We start from the raw sequence: 19,782 nt of genomic DNA, 5'->3' as shown, positions 1-19,782 counted from the left end.
CACTCTTTCTGGTCTAGGTGTAAGCATCTGTAATTTTGCTGTGTTTGTGTGTTCCTTATGGTGTGTTTGTTGCAGACATTGCTGTAAAATCTGTTCAATTCCCAAACTGCAATGAAATTACATCTAGTTTTCTGTTTTGTCTTCAAAGCTGCAGTGAGATTCTCGGACTAAGTGGCAGCTTGCAAGAATGCGCCTAATAAGATCTCATTTTTGCTCAAGCAGTAGATATCCAGATCATGGGTATCAAACACCTTTGTGCCAGAATTGACATTATTATCTGTGTCGTTGCAGAATATGGCGTCTGTGAAAACTTGCGGAAATTGGAGATCACGGGAGTATCCTGTCGAGATGTTTATGCCAAGCGTAAGTGATGAAGCTGATACAGATCTGTATGGCCTTGCTTAGTACCAATTTTGAAAGCTTGTACGTGTTGAATATTTATTAAAATTTGACGGTATAAGTTACTCAAACTTACCTTCTAATGGCAGGGGTTTCATCTGTGAAGTTGATGTTTGGGGTTTTATTTAATTCTAAGCAGATGCCAAGAATTGGGATGTCTATGTCCCCTGATCCTTTGGTAGGACAAGAGCATGTATTTTAAATTTATAATAAAGTGTGTTGAGGGTTTTTCATCCTTTCCTGTTTTGCCATTTTTAGATCTTGCTGGGGAATTAACTGATATTTTTCATAGCTGGAGGCTTCCTATGCCCTGATGTAGCTAAGTCTTGATCTCAGTGAAAGGATGCAGTTACACGCTGACAGTGGGAAAGTGCTGTAGGTAAAGGATGAGTGTTCCTCTGGGCTGCTGAAGGAGGAGACCCTGGCAGGACTGGGCCTCTGCCGAGGTGTTGGTGTGTTTTAGGAACATCTGTGGGAGTGGGACCCCAGCTTCTTAGACCCACTATGCCTTCTGCAAGGTAGATGCACATCTTCTGTCTTAGAGTGGGGAGGGGGCAGGGGGCATCATCACAGAGAAACCAAGGTAGGCTAAGGACGGAATGGAGGCCTGGGTCCATGGTGAGGCTGTCTCCCCGACACCAAATCTTGCCCTTTGCAGTCAGAAGCAGAGCTGGTTGCTCAGAGAGCCTGGTGAACCCCCAAGAGCTCCCATACCAGCATTGTCAGGCTGTGTTGTCTTGGTTCCCCACGACAGATTTTGTAAGGGAGTTACCTGTGGTCCGTAGGATAAAGAACAAGATTTAACCTGCAGTACATGAACTATGGCTTCAAATAAGGTCCTGCTTTATGAAACAAAAGCTGTAATTGTCCCAAGTTACAGTCATGAGAGGTCTCTGTAGGCTTTGCAGATCCAAAATCTGGCTCAGCTTCTACATGTACTGTATTTGCTGAACCTTGAAGCAGTGATGAGCTCAAGCATTGATCTTAATACTGGAAAAAAGAACAGGTAGAAAGGTTTTAATCCCATCTGTAATAGACTTGCTGAGCTTCCACGGGCAAATTATTTCATCACCTAGTGTCCCTCTTGACCTATTTGTGCACTAGGACTGGAACTGCCTAATTTTCTGGGTGGAAGGGCTGAGTGATACTGAGCCAGCACTTAGATGTCCACAGAGAATTCTTGTTAGCACGTGAGGCCTCCCTTACTTCCCATTCAATCCGGTATCTGTGTATGGCACTGGTGTGGTAACAGCCATACAGCGCATACCATATCGGATCTTAATTCTGCATTGCCAGTCTTAAATGGCAGAACATCTCTTACCTGTAGTCTTTTTCACTACAATAGTTCCATGGTTCAGATATATTAAAGTGATATTTTGTGCTTTTTTTTTTATACACAAGTTATATGTAAAAATGGCCTTACTGGCTCAGAACAATGGTCTCTCTCTAGCCCAGTACTGTATCTCCCAGCCATGGCTGTGAGCAGTCACCCAGGGAAGGCCGAGAAGAGGGTAAGCCTATGCGATACTTTCCTAAGTACTCTCCCACCTTCTGACTGTTTTCAGGTTGGGGGATTTCCAGAGTCTAATGCGGTTTATTGATTTAATAGCCCTCAATAGATCTGTCTTACACGTATGTTTCCAGTCTTCCTTTGCACCGAAGTAGTTTCTGAATCCATAGCATCCATTGGCAAAGAGTCGCACGTGACGTGTGAGAACCACCTCTGTGATAGACTTTATTGCATTCAGAGTAAGGACTGTGTCCATATCCATTCAGCAACCCTAACTAGCAATGGTTACTCTGAAGTCAGAATGCTTGGCAGCTGTTTTCTGGCTTTCAGGGATGCACCATCTTAGCCCTCCTGCTCAGATTCGACAGTTTGCCCTGTTGCAAACACTTAGAGGAACAGGTTCCTGGTGGTGTGACCCCATTTTCTCTACTGTCCCATAAACTTCTTTAATTGTAGAAGAGTTAATTTGGGGCTACTGGCAGAACTCACATGCACTTTTCTGTCCACTGAATGTGCTTCTGTAAGAAGGGGTGTGGGAAATGGGGAACTGAGCTTAAGTGCTAGAAAGCATACCTAATCCAAGGCCTGGGCTACCGTGCACGTAGTTACTTGGCCTAAGTGGTCTTACTGAGACAACGGTGCTCTTTACAGTCACACTACAGAGCTTGAGGGGGACCCTGATTCCACTTTGAATTCACTGGATGCCATTTGTAAATATTGTCTGTGGGAATCTTGAACATGCCAAGTTCTGTGTGAGTAATCCTGCTAAGTATACCTGAGACTGGGGCTGATGGAAACAAACGGTGCACCACAACTGGAAGTAAAGTCAAAAGTTTGACTTTCCTGCATGGTTGATCCAGATTCATCGTGCTGTTACGTGCTGGTTACAGTGGAGCGGAGTTCGCTGGTACTTACCCTGCTGTGTCTGTTCAGGTATAAATCCACGAGTGAAGTCGGGGCGTTTTATGAAAATCCTTCCCGACTACGAGCACATGGAGTACAGAGATGTTTACACCTGCCGTACGTACCTCCTGCTGGTTGATGCTTCCCGCACTAAGCACACACAAGATGCTGCATGGAGTGTGACATTGCTTTAAGCAAATTATTTTGGGCTGGACCTTGGGACAGTACGGAGGGTGCTGGTTAGTCAGTTCTTTATGTTGCGCATTAGCAGAGTATTCTGACCTTTTAGAGTGACGATGTGAGTAGGGCAGGCAGTGAGGTATGTTGGTCTCCTTTTGAAGTGCTTTGAGTTAGAAAATTGTCCTGACTGGGTGCAAAAAGGAGGGTCTCTGTTCACAGTAGGGGAGCACTCACTCTGCTCTTCGTGGATTCCTCCTCTCTGAGAAGGAAGTACTCAGATACGCTGGCGAGGGCTCCCAAAAGCAAATTTAAATAAGCTCTGGACTGGCAAAAAGCTTTGTCTTGATCCAGATGAGCTGCATTCAGATCCACAGCCCTTCCCAGTGAAAAATGCTGAGGGTTCCCATACTAATTCCCTCCCTGCACAGTGAATCTTAACCACCACCTCCCTCTCCAGGAAACATTCTACTGGTGTTTCAGAGCTTGTGTTTTGCCATCCTCAGTCAAGAAGCTGCTCTGAGTAAACTGTTCTTTCCCTCCTGATGTGTTGAGGGAAGAATAGTAAAACATTGGAGTTTAACGCTCACTGTTCTGCAGGAGTTGGGAGGAAGTACTGATTAGTTTACATCAATTAAGGAAGCCAGTACTGCTTGGTATTTGGAGGGGGTGTTGAGCTGTCTCTAATGCTCCTTTGGGTCTGCAGAGTTTTGCAGACTCAAGTTATTAACTCACTGGTGCTTGGGAATGTAGTTTTTCGCACATGCTAATGAGCAGAGTGGATGCTGCAGACTTACCTGTGCTAAAGAAAGCAGTCGAGCATGGGCCATGCAGAGAAGATGGTCTCTTTAATGTGAGTCATGACAGATAAGCAGCAGCAGTGCTACAGCGGGAATCACTAGAAAGTTTTAGGTTTGGCAGTCCTGCCTGTCAACACCAGCCTTGTTCTGGAGCTGGATGGGAAGGAGAGGCATGTCAAAGCTGCCCCGCAGGATGAGGGATTCCTTTGTAGATTGCTGCCTGGATGTTTGCTGCAAACGTGCCGTTTGTGGTGGCTCTGAAATGGCATTTTGTGCTGTTCTCTCAGTTGTTAATTCTTTAGCTGCAGCCCCAAACTTCTGGTATCTCATGCCCCTTTTCTCTGGGGGCCTGTTGTATTACTTGGGGAGCAGCCAGTGTGGTTTAAGAAGCGATTGCCTGTTTCCTCCTTTTTCCCCTCCTGTGTATTAACACTGCATTGCCAGCATTTACCATGTGAGTGCTCCCTAATTCATATTCATGCAGTGTTAGCCAGGTCAGCTCAGATCACTTTCCCCAGGGTTTTAAACTAGCCTGGCTGACACTGAGCTCTTTCCACTAGCAGGTCAGTTATCACCAGCTGGAGGGCAGTAACTGCTTATGTTGTTCCAACTCGTTTTGCTTCTAGATATCTTGCTGCATCCTGAGAGTCCAAGAGAGTTTTAGTGGATCAGGTTTTTTCCACTCAAAGTGAGCTACCTCTGCTTTAATGGCTGCAGATTTCACTGAAAACTCCTGAGTTAGGTTTTTGCATTTCTCTGCCTGTGCTGTCCAAGCTGGTCACAGATAATGAAGTGAGATTTAGTTAAAACAGTAACATCTGAAGGCATCTGCTCTCCTCCTGTTTTAATAACCCATTCTGGGGTTGTAACTTGTCTGTTCATATCTATGGTGTCTGTGGTGTGCCAGCGCTGCAATGCTTGCTCAAATCGCTGTGCATTTGCTCAGTGTCACTTCCTTATCCTGTGTCTGACAAAGAGCACAGGCATTAGACCTTTCCCAGGCAGCCTTCTGTTGATGGGAGCTTGGGCATTCACTGCTTTTCCTAGCCCGTCCCCAGCTGGATGCAAGCCACCTTCCCATCTGAAGAGTGTGCAGGGCTGCTTGTGGCAACGTGGGTTGGGTGGGGGTTGTACTGAAGCGTCCAGTGGATGTATTTTTGCAGGGTGTGGGCTCAGAAATTCGGGTAGACAAGAGGCTTCTTCAGGATTGAGAAAAACAGGCAGTGTGCATAGCAAAGGAAAACCTTGGAGAAAGACCCAAGTGCTGTTTTCTTTTGAGAAGCAGGGAGGGAAACAACTGTCAGATCCATCCTGTCTCCCACCAGGGAGAGCCAGAGCTGGAATTCATCAGGTTTTCCCTGCAATGAATATAGCTGCTGGCTCACTGGAGCCCAGAGACACCCCTGACCTGAAAATGGAGCTGTGCTTTTGCTTGGAGACTTGTTTGGGCCTTTGGCCAAGTACCAGCATTTTCCTCAGTAAATTCCTTTCCTGAAAGAACAGGAGAAGGAGTCCACAGCACCCTGAGCAAGTAAGGGAGACGACATGTCCGTTAAAGTGTCCCTGCCGTGGGCGTTGGTGTGTAGGGAGGGTGAGGCTGGGTGAAGCACTGCTCACACTGCAGCTTGTTTCCCATCAGCTCATCTAGAGACTTCTGTGGTGCCAAACAGCTGGGTTTTTAAAAAACTAAGAAAGAAGAGTTGCCCATACTAGTGGTGCAAGCTAAGCACAGAAGCTACTATCCAGTGGGTAGGATTCTTCTGGAGGTGAATCGGATTTTTTGGCCTCCTCCCTCCTTTGTAGCCCCAGGTTTCCGGGTGGTCGGGGCAGATGGTGAAGCAAGCTCTGTCTGTGACAGCCAGGTTTCCTGAACTGCCACGGCTCCTGGCGAACCGAGTTGCAGCTGGAGCTGGCTGTTCACTCAAAGTGAGCACACAAACTGCCCTCGACAGGCATGTGTCTTGGAGTGGAAGGGCTTACCTTGTCAAGCAGACACTTTCTGTGCTGTTGGAAAGTCCATTGGTTGTAGCTACAGCTCTGAAAGTGCTTCTGACAGGAGCTGAGGGAGGAGAGACATCCTCATCACTCTTGGATAGCTTAGCATCAAGTTTTCTGTTTTAAAAATAATAAAAAAGCTGGGTTTTATCAGCTCCATGCCAGGCAGGGTAGAAGGCAGATTGTGGTGGGTGGAGCGGCTTATGCGCATACCATTTATTAATATGTAATTACTGCACTGAGACAAGAGGACTGGGAATGTGGTTTGCTTGCTTGCCTTAATGCTGTTTGTGCTGCACTCGGTTCACTGGGTGAAACTAGGCCATCAATCTTAAATTGTTTACTGCACAGGAAAAAGGCTCCTCCAGGGCAGTTGGCAGCAGCTCTGGACAACCCTCCCTGCTGTCCTAAACCTCTGTGGAAGTTCTCTGCTTTGGTGTAATAAAAACACTCCCATAGTTCTTGCTATCTTAAGTAGTTAATGAAACAAAGCTGTTGTAACAGCTGCACTGAAACACAATTCTTCCTATAAATTGATGCAAAGCATTATTCAAGCCAGTCCTGTAGGTCAAAACGGGTTATTGCGGCCTTCTGAGTTGGCCATGAATATCCTTGTAAAGCAAGTGTAGGATCTTCTTGCCATCTTCATAGAAATAATCAGCATCCTGTTGTTCCTTCCCAAAATGCCAGATTGTGTGTAATGTCTTCACGCAAAGGTTGCTGGTCATGTCAGGAAATTATATGGTCAAAATTAATGGCTGACTGTGTAAGTTCTGGAGGCAAGTAGCATCTCTAAGCTTTCCTCAAGAGAGGAGGTTTGTTAAGATCATTCTGTAATAGGCATTTTCTCCTGCTTGCTGAAAACGTTCCTACTTGTCCTTCAGTTTTGGTGGGATTGAAAGTGCAGCTAGCTCCGAGATGAGAAACGGAGTTTCTTCTCTCTCCGGAGAAACGGAGAAGCCTCACCTGCTGCAGTAGGCTTTGAGGGGGACTTTGAAGCAGCTTTTGGGCACTGCTGAAATATAGCTGCTTACTTAGAATTTTTAAAGCCGTTACTGAGCTGGTAACACCACCAGATCTGCTGAGCTGGCATGGTCTGTGCGCTTTGCCCGTACTCTCTCGGTGGCTGTTTTTAAGGACGCTTAACCCTGGAGACAAGTTTGTCTCTACAAGGTAGGGAAATTCTTTCAAAATATTCAAATTTCCCTGTTCCTTACTGCCTTTCTGCCCTTCCTTATTTTCTGTTGCTTTGCAGTCTGAGGCATCAAGTACATTTTTGGTAACTGGAGATGGCAGATACTTTGGTTGTTTTTAGCTCTGGGTATATCATGTGATTTGCATTAACAGGACCATGTTGCAAAAGTTTTCTGAGAATTCCTGGTGAGGTGTCTGATTCTGTAAAGTCCTGGAAACCAGCTCCTTGTCCCTGCACCGGGCCAGGAACAGGGCTGCAGAGAACAACATAAATCTGTGTGAGCTTGTGGGAGGCCTCAGTTCAGAACTGCCTGGCTGTGGTTGGGTGTAACCAGCTTTCCCTTCCTTAGTAAAGGCAGTTGTGGGTGGTCAGTGTTGTGTGCAGTCTGGTAGCAGTCTTCCTTCTTCTTTCTTTTCCCAAAATCCCAGTTCCTTAGCTTGATGTGCTCACTTCAGTGTCTCACTGTTCCCTAGTGCTGCACCGGTACCGACACATCCTGGGATTATGGCAGCCGGACATTGGGCCCTATGGAGGACTGCTGAACGTGGTGGTGAGTGAGTACCTCATTCTGGGGGCTGTGGTGAGTCTTTTGTATACTGCTTTCGAGACCTGGTTGCCGTCTCTGTGCTGTTGAGAAGTCTGAACAGTCAACCCTCAAGCAAGTGATTGGGACCAGAGGTTGCTTCTTGGATCTTTTCATCATAACCATCTTTTTCCAGACAGTCCTTTTGTTTTTCAGCTGTACTCCAAACAGCCACAGGACCACACAGAAAACATGACCAATGTTTCAGGGAAACGCTTGATTTAGAGTTTAATGCTGATACTCCAGTGGCTGGCACGGGAGTCTATTCCTTTTGCATTGAGTACAGCAGAGGTTTCAGCACTGGCCCGTCACTTACTGCATTATCTTGGCCTGCAGTTGAACGTTTTGCAAAGGATTTTGCACTTGTTTTCATGCATCTCCTTCCTGTAGTTTGCCATGCTTTTCACCAGCGATGTCTAAGACTAATGCATCAGATGTAGTGATACTGGTGCATGACTGGCGCAAGACGTGCGGAGTCTGGCAGCTCTTGTGCTGCTGGGGAGAGCAGTTAATGAACAACGCTTGACTTTGCATTGGTGAGAGCTGGGCCAGAAGTTTGCCTGAAGCCCTTGTTCTTTGCACCAAGGTTCAATAGCTGACAGGTTGAAGCGTAACAAATCACGAGGCCTTTGGGTTTTGCAAGATTCTGTTCCATGAACTGGTATGAGTGCATCCAAGTGCACCAATACTTACATGATATTGTGACCTTATAAAGACAAGCGTGCCTCTGTGGCGCTGCTCTGCTTTTGTCTCAGATCTCTCTGTTTAAAAAATATCCGTTCTCTGGAGTTGCAGGGCTTGTGGGGAAGGATTCTGTTAGGCATGCAGGAAGAGGGCTGGCACTCGTACCTCTCAGCAGAGGAGATTGTTGCTTCCTGTGCTGTCTGTGAGTAGTAGAGCCAAATAATTCCTTGTCCAAAAGGCGCAGATAATCATGAGAAGCAGAATTCGTCTATTCGAGTATCTGTCAGCAGGAGCTCTCAAACCAATTAGAGTTTGACTAGCTGTGTGGTCTCTTCAGTGCAGTTTCTCCCTCTGGATCCTGCACACCAAGCATCCGTCACAAAGTTGTTTGTAGTAATAAAGGCCTGATCATTTTCCAGTGGTGCAGAAAGCCTCGTAAAGAAACCCTCTCCCTCTTCACCAAGGGTGTGCTGTGAGTGCATATGGTCTGGTTTAATTGCTGGAAAGCAGTTTGGAAATGCAGCAAGCTGTTCTACAGCTCCTACCCTGTTGCAGAATAGGCCCCGGAGTTGTTTGCTGCAAGCGTGCAAGGCTGATCTTGTATGCTTTGTCTCCCATCCCTCTGCAGGTAGACGGTTTGTTCATCATTGGGTGGATGTACTTGCCACCTCATGACCCTCATGTTGATGATCCCATGAGATTCAAACCTCTCTTCAGGATTCATCTCATGGAGAGGAAATGTGCAACGGTTGAGTGCATGTATGGTCATAAGGGACCTCATAACGGCCATATCCAGGTGGGTTCCTCTAGCACTTTAAGCATCTGCCCTAGGTGCAATGTGCGTGTGCGTGCATGCACATTCGCTCTGGAAGTGGATTCATAAAAAACTGTGTGAGAATTTTATTTAAGGGATGTGGCTTTCACCACCTTGTTGTATGTGTGGATGCCAGCTTTACACTTATTATGTGTCTGACAAGTTGTGTGGGCTGTTCCCCGCTCTGAATTTGTTCACTGGCAATAGTACAGCAAGGCTGTTACACTGTCTTCTGTTGGGCTGGAGCAGGGTGGGAGGGTGGAAGCACCAGTGTGTGTACAGGCTGGGGAAACGATACACAAAATGGCCTTGTGCAGCTGGTGAATGTGTCCAAGCAGACACACAGACCTGTTCTGTTTTACAGCTCTCTCTAAGATGAGACCTTGGGAAGGTGATGTAGCATCCATTCAGTACATTGGATGCTTTGAAAAGCTTCCTGAGAGGTTGTTTCCTTTTATTTGAAGAAGGAAGCTCAAATAGAGAAGCAACTTAAAACTAGTATCTTCCATTAGAATGCATTGGGGTTTTATTGCTTTTGTTCCTCTGTTCTGTAGCTGATGCAGTTGGTATCACTTTGATTTCTCTGTTTTAGCAAATTCAGTAATGCTTATTGTGTAAAGCATTTACTCTAAGCAGTCTTAGTTACATGATCGTAGGCATCTCTAAACAGGTCTGTAACCTATTAAATTCTCCTCCATGGTAACTACAGATTGTAAAGAAGGATGAGTTCTCCACGAAATGCAACCAGACAGATCACCATCGGATGTCAGGTGGAAGGCAAGAGGTAAGAGTGCTTTGCCAAGAGTCTGCATTAAGGCTGCTTGTATGTCTCCTTTCTGAAGATAAAGTATTGCTCTCTTACCTAAGCTCTTGGCTAATGTTGGGGTCTGGAAGGTGGTCTTCTGCCTTCTAATTTCTGTATATCTGAACATACATGAAAACCCAGGCTGGTGGCTTCTGGCTGATTTACTACGATCTTTTTTAAGTGAGTAGAATTGATCAAAACTTGAATCAAAACTTGAAGTGTCCACATTTGAATAATTGCAGGATCTTGGGGAACCTCTTCTGTACTTGCCAAGGTGTGGTTTAAGGATCCAGTGTATGGGATCAATTCAGTGTTACACCTGCAGAATGTCTGGGTGGAGACCTTGTGCCTTACCTCAGTGCGTAGCAGGGTGTTGGAGCAGGCTGTTACGTCCATCCTGTTGAGCAAAAAGCTGTTTTTTGTTCTGTGTGGCAAGGTGCTCTTTGAGCGCCAGCACTCTTTTTCTTCCTGTGCTGTGACACCATTCCTGTTTGATAGCAGGCCTGTCCGAAGGAAGACAGCAATATGCATTGTATGCCATGCAGCACTTGCCAGACACTGATCTCTTGGTATTGCTGTCTGTGTACTTAAGATCTTTCAGACACAGGCCTAATACTGAGTAGCAGCTGCATCTGAATACCTGCTTGTCAGTGGGGCACCTTTCTACTGCTTGTCATCTTGGTTGAGGGATTAGAAGCTTCATTTGGTTGCTTATCCTGTGTCTGTGTCGGCTATACCCAGCAAGGCAGATTCCCAACTCAAACTACATGTTTTAAGGTGCAGGTATAAATGTCAGGATGAAAACCTTCAGCTAATACCTGTTCCAGGTAGTGGTGTTTGCTGCCAGTTAGTTAAATGTGACAAATCTGATACTTCAGTTGCTTCTAATAAATGCTTTAAAATGCCTGTCTACTAATGGGAAACAGCTGGGTGAAAGGTTTAGTTAAGTGTTTTCTGGTTCTGTAGCAGATGAGAAATGCTTTAATACTTTCAAAGCACTGCGTTAAGTGTGCATGGCATTATGGTAATTGGAGGATCTGGCTTTAGAAGATAAAGAAAGCAGGTTTGTAATATCACTTGGTAGGCTGCAATCTTAGTGTAAGCTGTTATCATGGTAACTCATGGTAGGGTATTAACTTGTCGGAGCTGGTGTAGAGATACTTCAGGAGTTTTCAAAGCACCCTCTGGATTTAGATGCATCAGTATTAAATCAGCAGGATTTAACTTCCTACATCTTCAGTGCCTTTCAAAAGCTTCCCCTTTTATGTTTAACATGCCAGGATAGGGCACAGGAGTCAGCTTATGGGCACACAAATGAGTTACTGTGAGGTAAGTCAGGACATAAAGAAGTAGTAGGTCAGCTACTTTGCAGTAACAAGTGATGCTTACGCTTTTATTCTGAGAAGGCATATTGGTTCTACCTGTGATTGATTTGAAAGGAAGCATGTTTATTGTGTGGAGTCTGGCAAGTATAGGGCAGTTACCATTATCACTACTTGTTAAGGATATTTCCAAGCCAGCTCTGTAGTAACATGTGCTTGTTCCCAAATCTTTGGCAGACCATATGCCCTCTCTGTGGCTCTGCCAGTGAATCATGCTGACGAGGCAAAGTCATATTGGGGTACATCACTGTCGCAATTGAAATGCCTTTATCTTCCCCCTTTTCTCTTCTTCTTGTGCTGCAGGAATTCCGGACGTGGCTAAGGGAAGAATGGGGTCGGACTCTGGAAGACATCTTCCATGAACACATGCAAGAACTCATCTTGATGAAGTTCATCTACACCAGCCAATATGAGTAAGAGCACCAGCTCTTTCTAGGTATTGAGGCTGCTGCAACTTCAAGAGCACATTGGATGATTTGTTCCAACAATGGGGTGCCTGCAATGGGCTTTAACAGCCAGAGGAATGTTCTGTCTCTGCAGGCTCTGTGCAAAGATACGGTGAAGCACAGTGCTTTCCAGTTGTACAGAGACATGAGATGTAATGACAGCAGTAGTAATAAGGTTCCAAGTTCTTTACAATACCTATGCACAGTAAGATGGTTTTGAGTCATTTAACTGTGTTTAATTTGAAGACAGAGCAAATACCCGTGATCCCAAGGAGCTATCTGCGTATTATCCATATTAGTAAGCAATATGCTTTGTAGCGTGCTGGGCAGACATCAGACAGTCCCTGAGAACTTGGGAGATTTTTTTAACCGTCACTCCAAACTTCTAATAGCAGCCACCTCGCTGTAGCAGGTGTTTAAATATGCTTCACTCTTAGGTTCTCCAGAAATCTCAGGGAGTGAGGAGGTTTACTGTGACCTTGCTGCAGGAGCCTCCTGGTGTGCTAACAAGGGCTGGTAGAGAGAAGTAAAGGGAGGGAGTGCTTCCATAGGACTAAAGAAAATGTTAAGCTTGTTGGTATTGCTGAAAACACAGATCCCTCCTGTCTCTTGATGACATCCCAAAACTGCCTGGATGAGCAGACTACAAACACATTCTTTGTGTCGAGGGATTCTCTCTTACCCTCTCTAACCTTTTGGTTTTTGCACAGCAACTGCTTGACATACCGACGCATCTACCTCCCTCCTAGCAGCCCTGATGACCTTATAAAGCCAGGTCTCTTCAAGGGAACATACGGGAGCCATGGGCTGGAGATTGTCATGTTGAGCTTTCACGGAAAGAAAGCGAAGGGGACTAAAATCACTGTGAGTGCATTTTCCTTTGACTCAGATGCTTGTTAAAGTATTTTCTTCTTGATGCCATGGATCTCTGTCTGGGAGGTAGTCAGTTGTTGCCACCCCAGACCCTGTTCCTTGTGGGGATTGGTGGCATTGGGTGAATCTTAACATGTGCAGAGTAGCTAGTACCTGCTCTGCAAAGTTTGTCATGACGCCACCTGGCTCCTCCTTCCTTTTTTCTCCCTTCCAGCTGCTTTCTGTGAGCAGCTGGTAGCAGGTCACTGGAGATCAGTCGCATGTATCCGAGGAGCGGGTACCAAATACTGGCAGCTCTTCACTGAAGCCAGGCTAGTGAGCTCCTTTGTCTCTGCAGGGAGAGATTCTGACAAAAAGCAGTTGCAGCTTTGACTTTCTTTCACCCTTGCAAGTACAGCCTGGCTCCTAGCTTTTGATTTAAAATTCTGTTTCTGGGAGAGGGAAAGCAGAGGTGATGTAGACAGCTCAGGGAACAATGAACAAGGTCCGAGGGGTTTTTATTGTTGCCAACTTGGTGATTGTAGAATAGGGTGAACTATGTAGAAGTCAGATGATAGACATGGGGAGGATACAGGTCTGATCTCTGTAGCACCCTGTTGCTTCCTGTCTTTAGGGAGATCCCAACATCCCAGCTGGGCAGCAGACTGTGGAGATTGACCTGGCACATCCTCTGCAGCTACCCGACATAGAGAACCTTCGCGATTTCAGTGAGCTTTCTCGCATCGTCCTGGAGGTCCAGGAGCAAGTGCGTCGAGAGGAGCAGGAGCAGGAACACCGTCAGGAGGAAGAGGACTGCTCCCAGCAGGCTGCCTCCCAGCCTGCTGCGAAGCCCCTGGGAGGAGAAGGTGCCGAGGGGGAAGAGACTGCAGCTGGGGCAGAGGGGACAACCCAGGACAAGGCACCAGCTTCCCACCCCTTCGTGCTGCCCATGGGAGTCGTATCGAGGAATGAAGACTATCCCCGGACCTGCCGAATTTGGTAACGGGCGCTGGTGGTTTTATAGCCTAGCCATGCCAGCCACTTTTTGAAACGGAAGTGGGGAGTCTTTGAGGCGTGTTCTGTATTTGCTTGCCCTTCAACTGCATGCAGATCTCCCAGCCCCTTGTGCTCAGGTTTTCTGCCGCTGCTGCCCTTTCTCCCACGCTCTCGTTTGCTCCCTCTTTTTCTTACCACACTGTCATCTGCCATCCTGCTTCCTTACTAGATTTTATCCTGTTAATTCTAAAGCTAGTACCTCTCCCGTATTCCACCACCCCCCCCTTTTTTTTTTCTGTGTTTTCCTAGAGCTGCCCAGCTAGTATATTTGGAGATCTGTTCAAGCCGCTTCCTGTTTCTGTGTGTGTCATTTGTGTTCCTTGGCTATGGGAATGCAGTGCTCTCTCCCACCCCTCCCTGGCCTCTGGTGCCTTGGGGCCAGCTCTGGAAGGTACTGAGCACCCTAAGCAGTAGATGCAAGTATGCAGAGAGCCTTGTTGAATGGGACCTGGAGTCGGTGAAGCAGCACGCTAAATGAAGTGTGGAAAAAGATTCCAAAAGCTGAGGCTTAGGCAGGTGACCTTCAGCCAAACATCTGTGCTTATGGAAAAACCTACCAATAGCTGGTTAATCCCAGAAGGCCCCTGCTGTCACAACCGAGTTGTGTTTGAATAAAACCCTGCTCCACCTGCTGCTTGCTTGGAGGTTAGGCTGGCCTTTACTCCTCCCCAGCTCCAGTTAGATTTTTCTTTTTTTTTTTCCCAGATTTTTTCTTTCTCTCCCTTCCCCTGGGTTTTCTCACAAGGTTTGCCTCTCTGGTCACCCTCTCAACATGCCTTTCCTTTTCTGTGAAGATTGTCTGGGCCTGTGTTGATCCTTGAGTTGCAGAAGTAAATCTCCGATTGATTACTGGGCTGAACTATAGAAAAATTCAGCCTTGGTGTGCAGATGATAATTAGAATAGCCAAAAGCAGCAACCTCCAAATAGCAATGGCGAGTTTCTTTTCTTAAAATGGTATCAACGGTGTTTTGTGCTGTGTGATAAGAGCTGACTGAATGTAAAACTCCCTGTTCTGAGGCACCTGGCAGTGTGTTTGACAATGGCTTGAGCATAGTTTTGTGTTTGGGGTTTTTTTTTAATTTTTTTATTAAACGTTGGCTAATTATGGCTGTTCTCCCATCTTTTTTGCTATTCTTCTCTCCTTGCAGTTTTTATGGGACGGGGCTTATTGCTGGCCATGGCTTCACCAGCCCCGAGCGAACACCAGGTGTTTTTGTTCTCTTTGATGACGATCGCTTTGGATTCATCTGGCTGGAGCTGAAGTCCTTCAGTCTCTACAGCCGGATCAAGGTCTCCTTCCAGAATGCCGAAGCGCCTTCCCGTGAGGCTTTTGATGAAATGCTGAAGAACATTCAGTCACTGGCTACTTGACGGGTGATTGGTGATGGACAGGGCTAGGGGTTGCAAAGGCTGCTGCACTCCCCAGCCAGGGCTGGGATGGGGATTCCTTGCTCTCGGTACCTCTGAATAAAAGCATGCACTTTTAATGAAGCCTTTTTACCCCAAATGTACACATCCCGGTTAAAATATCCATGACTGCCCTTTCCTCCCTGCCACCCCACACTGCTCCCTAGCAGTCCTTGTTACCCAGTCTGTAACATAGCTTTGTATAGCTGAAGGGATCCTGCAGAGGAGGAAATAGACCTTTGTTATTGCAAAAAGAACGTATTGGAACAAAAATAACTCGAGGTCAGAGCTGGATCAGAAGAACATCTAATTGACTGGATGGACGCAAGCCCTCTGCTTTGACCATTAGCATTCTCCCGTGGAAAGAGCTCTTCTTCAGGGAAGGGGCTCATTTAAGCCTTGCTGCACTGTAGGCCAATCTATCCTCCTGGGAGACTTGCTTTACCCTCCTGAAAACCTGTGTAGTCCCCCGCTGCAGACTGGCTGGCTGCTTAAAGATAAATTCCGTCAGCAGTGACAAAGCACGTCCTCCTCTCCAGAAACCTTTCTCTGGGTGCAGCGTTGTCAAGAGAGGCTGGTGTAATACCTGCATCCTTGGCTTAGTAATTGGAGTGGGTGGTTTCCTTTTGAGAAATTCTTTCAGCTTGGCAGCAAGGGGAGGATTCCCACTGTAAATGACAGTGTGTGTAGTGTTACCCTGGCTTCTGGAGCTTCGTGGATGTTCTGTCCCTGGGGCTCAAGGTCTTGGGTGTTTCCCTGAGCGTAGAGGAGATGATTCTTCTTTATTATAGGAGCTGGGTACGAAACTGGAAATGAGTGTAAATTGCAGAAGCTGGTGCATTCAGAACTGGTTTCGTACCTGAAAGGTTCACCTCAGATCTTTTAAACTGGGCCCGAACATGTAAAGGGAGGAGAAAAAAGAAAACTAACTGTGAAATAAACCCAAATGCAGCCTACTGACTCTTGTCTGTGATGGGCAGCAGAAGGTGCCATGTGTTGCTGGTACTGATGTGACCCCAGTCACGTGTTATTCTTGTATCAGGTTGCCCTACACAGTCTGAAGGAGCGACGAGGGATTCTCCTAATATTGCCGTGGCTTGTTCTGGCGCCTTTTACGGTTGGTGCTGACAGGTGGGTGCTGCTGCTCCACTCACAGGAGTCTTCTGTTCCCTTTCTAGTTGCACTTGTTTCATCCCATATGATTGCTGCTTCCACAGAAAGCTCCTGGGCTTAATTTCTTTCCATGATACCTGTGTTCTGGCAGATCTGAGCTCCACTGGGAAATGTGGGCTGCAGGCGAGGAAGCAGATTCCCCATAGACTGTCCTATGCAGGAAAATCCTGGCCAGTGCTAATCTACAGACTGTGAGTTGTGCTATAAACCATCAGCATTTGCATCAGCGCGTGTTATTAATCCTGTGTAGGAAGAGATGATGGGGACCCTTGTGTGGAGAGAAGAGAGCTGATTGTAAGGAAGCTCTTGGTTACAGGCAAGATACATCCTTTGTTGCAGTGGCTTTCTGGCTGTGATGATAAACTCCAGGTTTGTTCTCTTCCCGCTACCAGCTGGATCAGTGTCTAACAAAACTCTTTACATCTTCTTCAGGTTTTGGTTTGTAAATGTGCCTGTACATGTGTTGTGCTGGGAGGATTCAGGCCCCTTCTATGGAGAAGTTTCAGTCACTGCCTAGTTTCACTGACTGTGAGCAGCTTTTATTCTCATTCTCTCAAGGGCTTTTTGCCATTTCTGCCTCTTGAGCGTTCCCTCAAGCTGTGTGAGAACCGAGTCTCCAGCAGAGACTTTGAGCAGAAGGTCACGTCACTCACAGGATTAATTCCTGTCTCTTTGGATATAGTTTTACAAACCTGTGGGAATTTGAAGGTGATTTGGGGCACTTTTTTCTTTGTTTCCTACTGCTTTGTGAGCAGTGGAACACCTGCCTCAGTGTTAGAGGTGAGGATCTGAAGTGCTATTACTGTTCTAGTGAATAAGCTATGAAAAGTAGGTTGTTTCTGAGCAGCCTGTTAGAGGTGTTCCTGTCGGCAGAGGGAAGAGTTGACTCAGATCTCACCCCATCACGCAGGGCTGGGAGAGGGGAAGGGTGGCAGTTCTCTGAGCCTTGGTGTGTGGGCAGAGAGGTGAGCTGAAGCTAACACCGGGCATCTCAGCCTTTTGCTGCAGCTGCCGAGCTGTCTGCAGAAGGAGAGCATGTGCTTAATCTTGCAGACAGATTTCCAGCTTGATGATGCAGATTTCTGGGATACCTAAAGACGTTAGGAGTCTGTTCGGCATCTGGGCGGCCAGTTTATCTTGGAGCTTGCTGTTAGGCTGGTGCAGCTAGTATGTTGGCTGCTTTGTATTCTCCCTAACAGCCTAAAGGAGTGAGAGAGGTCTCTGTGAGCAACTGTTTCAGTCACTTGTCCTTAAAACCAGCTCTGCTTCAGCTGCAAATGGATCCATAGTTCTGATGTGGATTCCTCCTTCTTTCAATGTCCCCACTCACCCAAAAAAATAAAAATCATGAAGTTTTACATAACTGACTTTTAATAGTTTTTGCTTTTTTAAGTAAGTTTTTTAAGTAAGATTGAAAATCTAGACTGTATTGAATGCACTACAAGCACTTGGCCTGAGACCCGAGCCACTGTCTCGTAAGTACAGACGCTGACTCTGTAGCCGGTCTCCTCCCTGTAACCTGTTGTGTTGAGTTGGCTGAGTGTGTAAAGGTGGTGTAGATACGTTCCACTGCTGTGTCATAAAATGCTTTTAGTAGTTGTTACCTGCAGCTTAAATTCCCCTTGATGTCAGGAGTCTGCTGGGGAGCGCAAACCCATGGATAGCAGATGGCAGGAGTTTTGCTCGGTGCTGAATACAGGTCTGCTTTGTGACTTGGGTGAGGACCTGTTGGTTGGCTGTTGGCGCAGGTTGTGCATCTGCTGTTCTCCAGGCTAAAACTGTTCTTCTGCTTGTAGCTTGTCCCTTCTGAATCTTTTTAGTGGCAGTGTTAAGGGTCTCCCTTCTGAAGGCGAGACCTGCTTGGCTGGCTGGAGAGAAGGGCTTTGCAGAGGCTTGATGACCTGCAGGAACTTTTCACAGCTCAGCTCTATCCCTGTAGTAGCATCTTTCTATTTATGGCGTACCTGATTGGCCTCAAAATGTCAGAATGTGCTAGTCCCGATTAAAGGGCAAAACTGCTGATACACTGTGGCTTTATTCTGTCTAGAGCAAAGGCAATGAAAATATCAAATTTTGTATTAATACTCCTCCTCTGCCTTCTCTTCTCACCTTCTGCTCCTCAAAGCCTGGCAGGCTTTTGTGGCATTTTAGAAGAAAATTCCCTCTCATTTGGCTTTGGGTGGGGAAAGCTGTCAAGACGGCGAATTTGAAGAGACTGGCATAAATGCTCTGGGTGCTCCTGTGCCTTTGTTGGTTCCTTTGTGCATGACTACATCAGTGCTTTCAGAGAAAAGCAGAATAACATGATGAGGAGTCATAACTTGCAGCTCTAAAAGCTTCGGGAGATGGGAACGAACAAGAGGAGTGCAGCCAGACTTAGTGGCAGGCAATTTGGATCTGAGCATCGCCCGTGGCCGAGGGGGATGTGACCGCAGCCCTGGTCTTGCCTTCCTCGTGGTACCTGTGGGAAGCAGTGCTAACGGTACAGTATTTTGCTGTACTTGTTCACTTTTGGTACGTGCTGTACCACCCCCCTGCGCAGTACGTCTCAGTGCCTACCCTGCTTGTTTCCTGAACCCTAGTTATCCAGCTTGTTGGGATATTTCTGTGAGCTGTTGACAGGGATAATGTGTGGTGGTGCCTTGCAGATGGTGATAAATTTCTGGTGCTGACGTGTCCTCGTCCTGTTTGCTCTGTAGAAAATCTTGGGGACAATTGGCTTTATTTCTTGATCCCAGATGGGTGGAAAGTGCTGAGGAAGATGGAAAACAACTTGTCAGGGGTAGGAATACTCTCTTGGCAGAAGCCTTTTGGAACAAACAAAGCGCTTGCAATTAGGTTGCAGAGCGTCATTGCCCCAATAGCCACAGCAAGACCTAATTCTAGCTCAGAAGCAATAAGCAAGTGGCTGGCTTACGTGCTGGGGCTGTGTTTTGCTCCTAGATCACACTTTCTGTGTTGTCAAAACACATGGGTTTGGCCAGCTGGAAAACAGAAGCATCAGAGATCCTCATCCAGCCAGTTTGTTTGCCTTGGGCCTGATTTCATAGCTATAAATGTGCTGTGATCGGGCGTTGTGGTTGTAGGAGACTCACTGCAGTCCACATGGACTTGTCAGGCTTTTTTTTTTGATTGAGGAGGAGGAAAAAGGACGGAATTACTTGTAACTTTGGCTGTCAGCTTCCCTCTGGAATGAACAGTGCGGTACTGCCATGGCTACTTTGGAATGGGACAGCAGAGGTTGGATGGTGGTTAGTTAGGAAACTTTTACTGGGGAGAAAGCAAATTCATGTGCAAGCTTGGAGGTGTAAGCTACCAGGAAAAAAACAAAATGCAGCTGGCTCAATGTTTACTTTTAAACAAGGATGACTTTTTATTGCTTTTTATTAATTTAAAACTAGTGGAACTTTATGGGAGCGTTGGGTGTTGTGTGGAAATGGGTTGTATAATCTCAACTTGCTAGTTTAGGAAATAATAATATATTAACTCTGTCTTGTAGCTGGCTGCTCGCGTGGCCAATAATCTTCTGTTGTGTTCAGCTGCCAAAGGATTGCGTGCTGGCCTTTGCGCTGCAGGCCAGACAGACAGCATAGCTTACCA

General features: G+C 46.5%; 1 protein-coding gene across 2 annotated transcripts; it reads left to right on the top strand.

The window, feature by feature from the left end:
- The first annotated feature begins 299 nt into the window (after positions 1-299).
- FBXO31 (F-box protein 31) lies at positions 300-15,106 on the top strand. 2 transcript variants are annotated; one of them, XM_009575295.1, is made up of 9 exons: positions 300-363; positions 2,843-2,929; positions 7,453-7,529; positions 8,875-9,042; positions 9,770-9,844; positions 11,551-11,660; positions 12,404-12,557; positions 13,180-13,544; positions 14,751-15,106. In XM_009575295.1, the coding sequence occupies exons 2-9, from the start codon at positions 2,875-2,877 to the stop codon at positions 14,971-14,973; spliced, it is 1,227 nt and encodes a 408-aa protein (XP_009573590.1). In that variant the 5' UTR covers positions 300-363; positions 2,843-2,874; the 3' UTR covers positions 14,974-15,106. The 2 variants fall into 2 exon arrangements, with proteins under 2 accessions (XP_009573590.1, XP_009573591.1); XM_009575296.1 differs by lacking the exon at positions 2,843-2,929.
- Positions 15,107-19,782: the final 4,676 nt, after the last annotated feature.

Source organism: Fulmarus glacialis, unplaced genomic scaffold (assembly GCF_000690835.1).
Source record: "Fulmarus glacialis isolate BGI_N327 unplaced genomic scaffold, ASM69083v1 scaffold22363, whole genome shotgun sequence".
Lineage (NCBI taxonomy): Eukaryota > Metazoa > Chordata > Aves > Procellariiformes > Procellariidae > Fulmarus > Fulmarus glacialis.
Note: the sequence above shows the minus strand (reverse complement) of the source record. Positions and strands in the feature narration are given on the sequence as shown.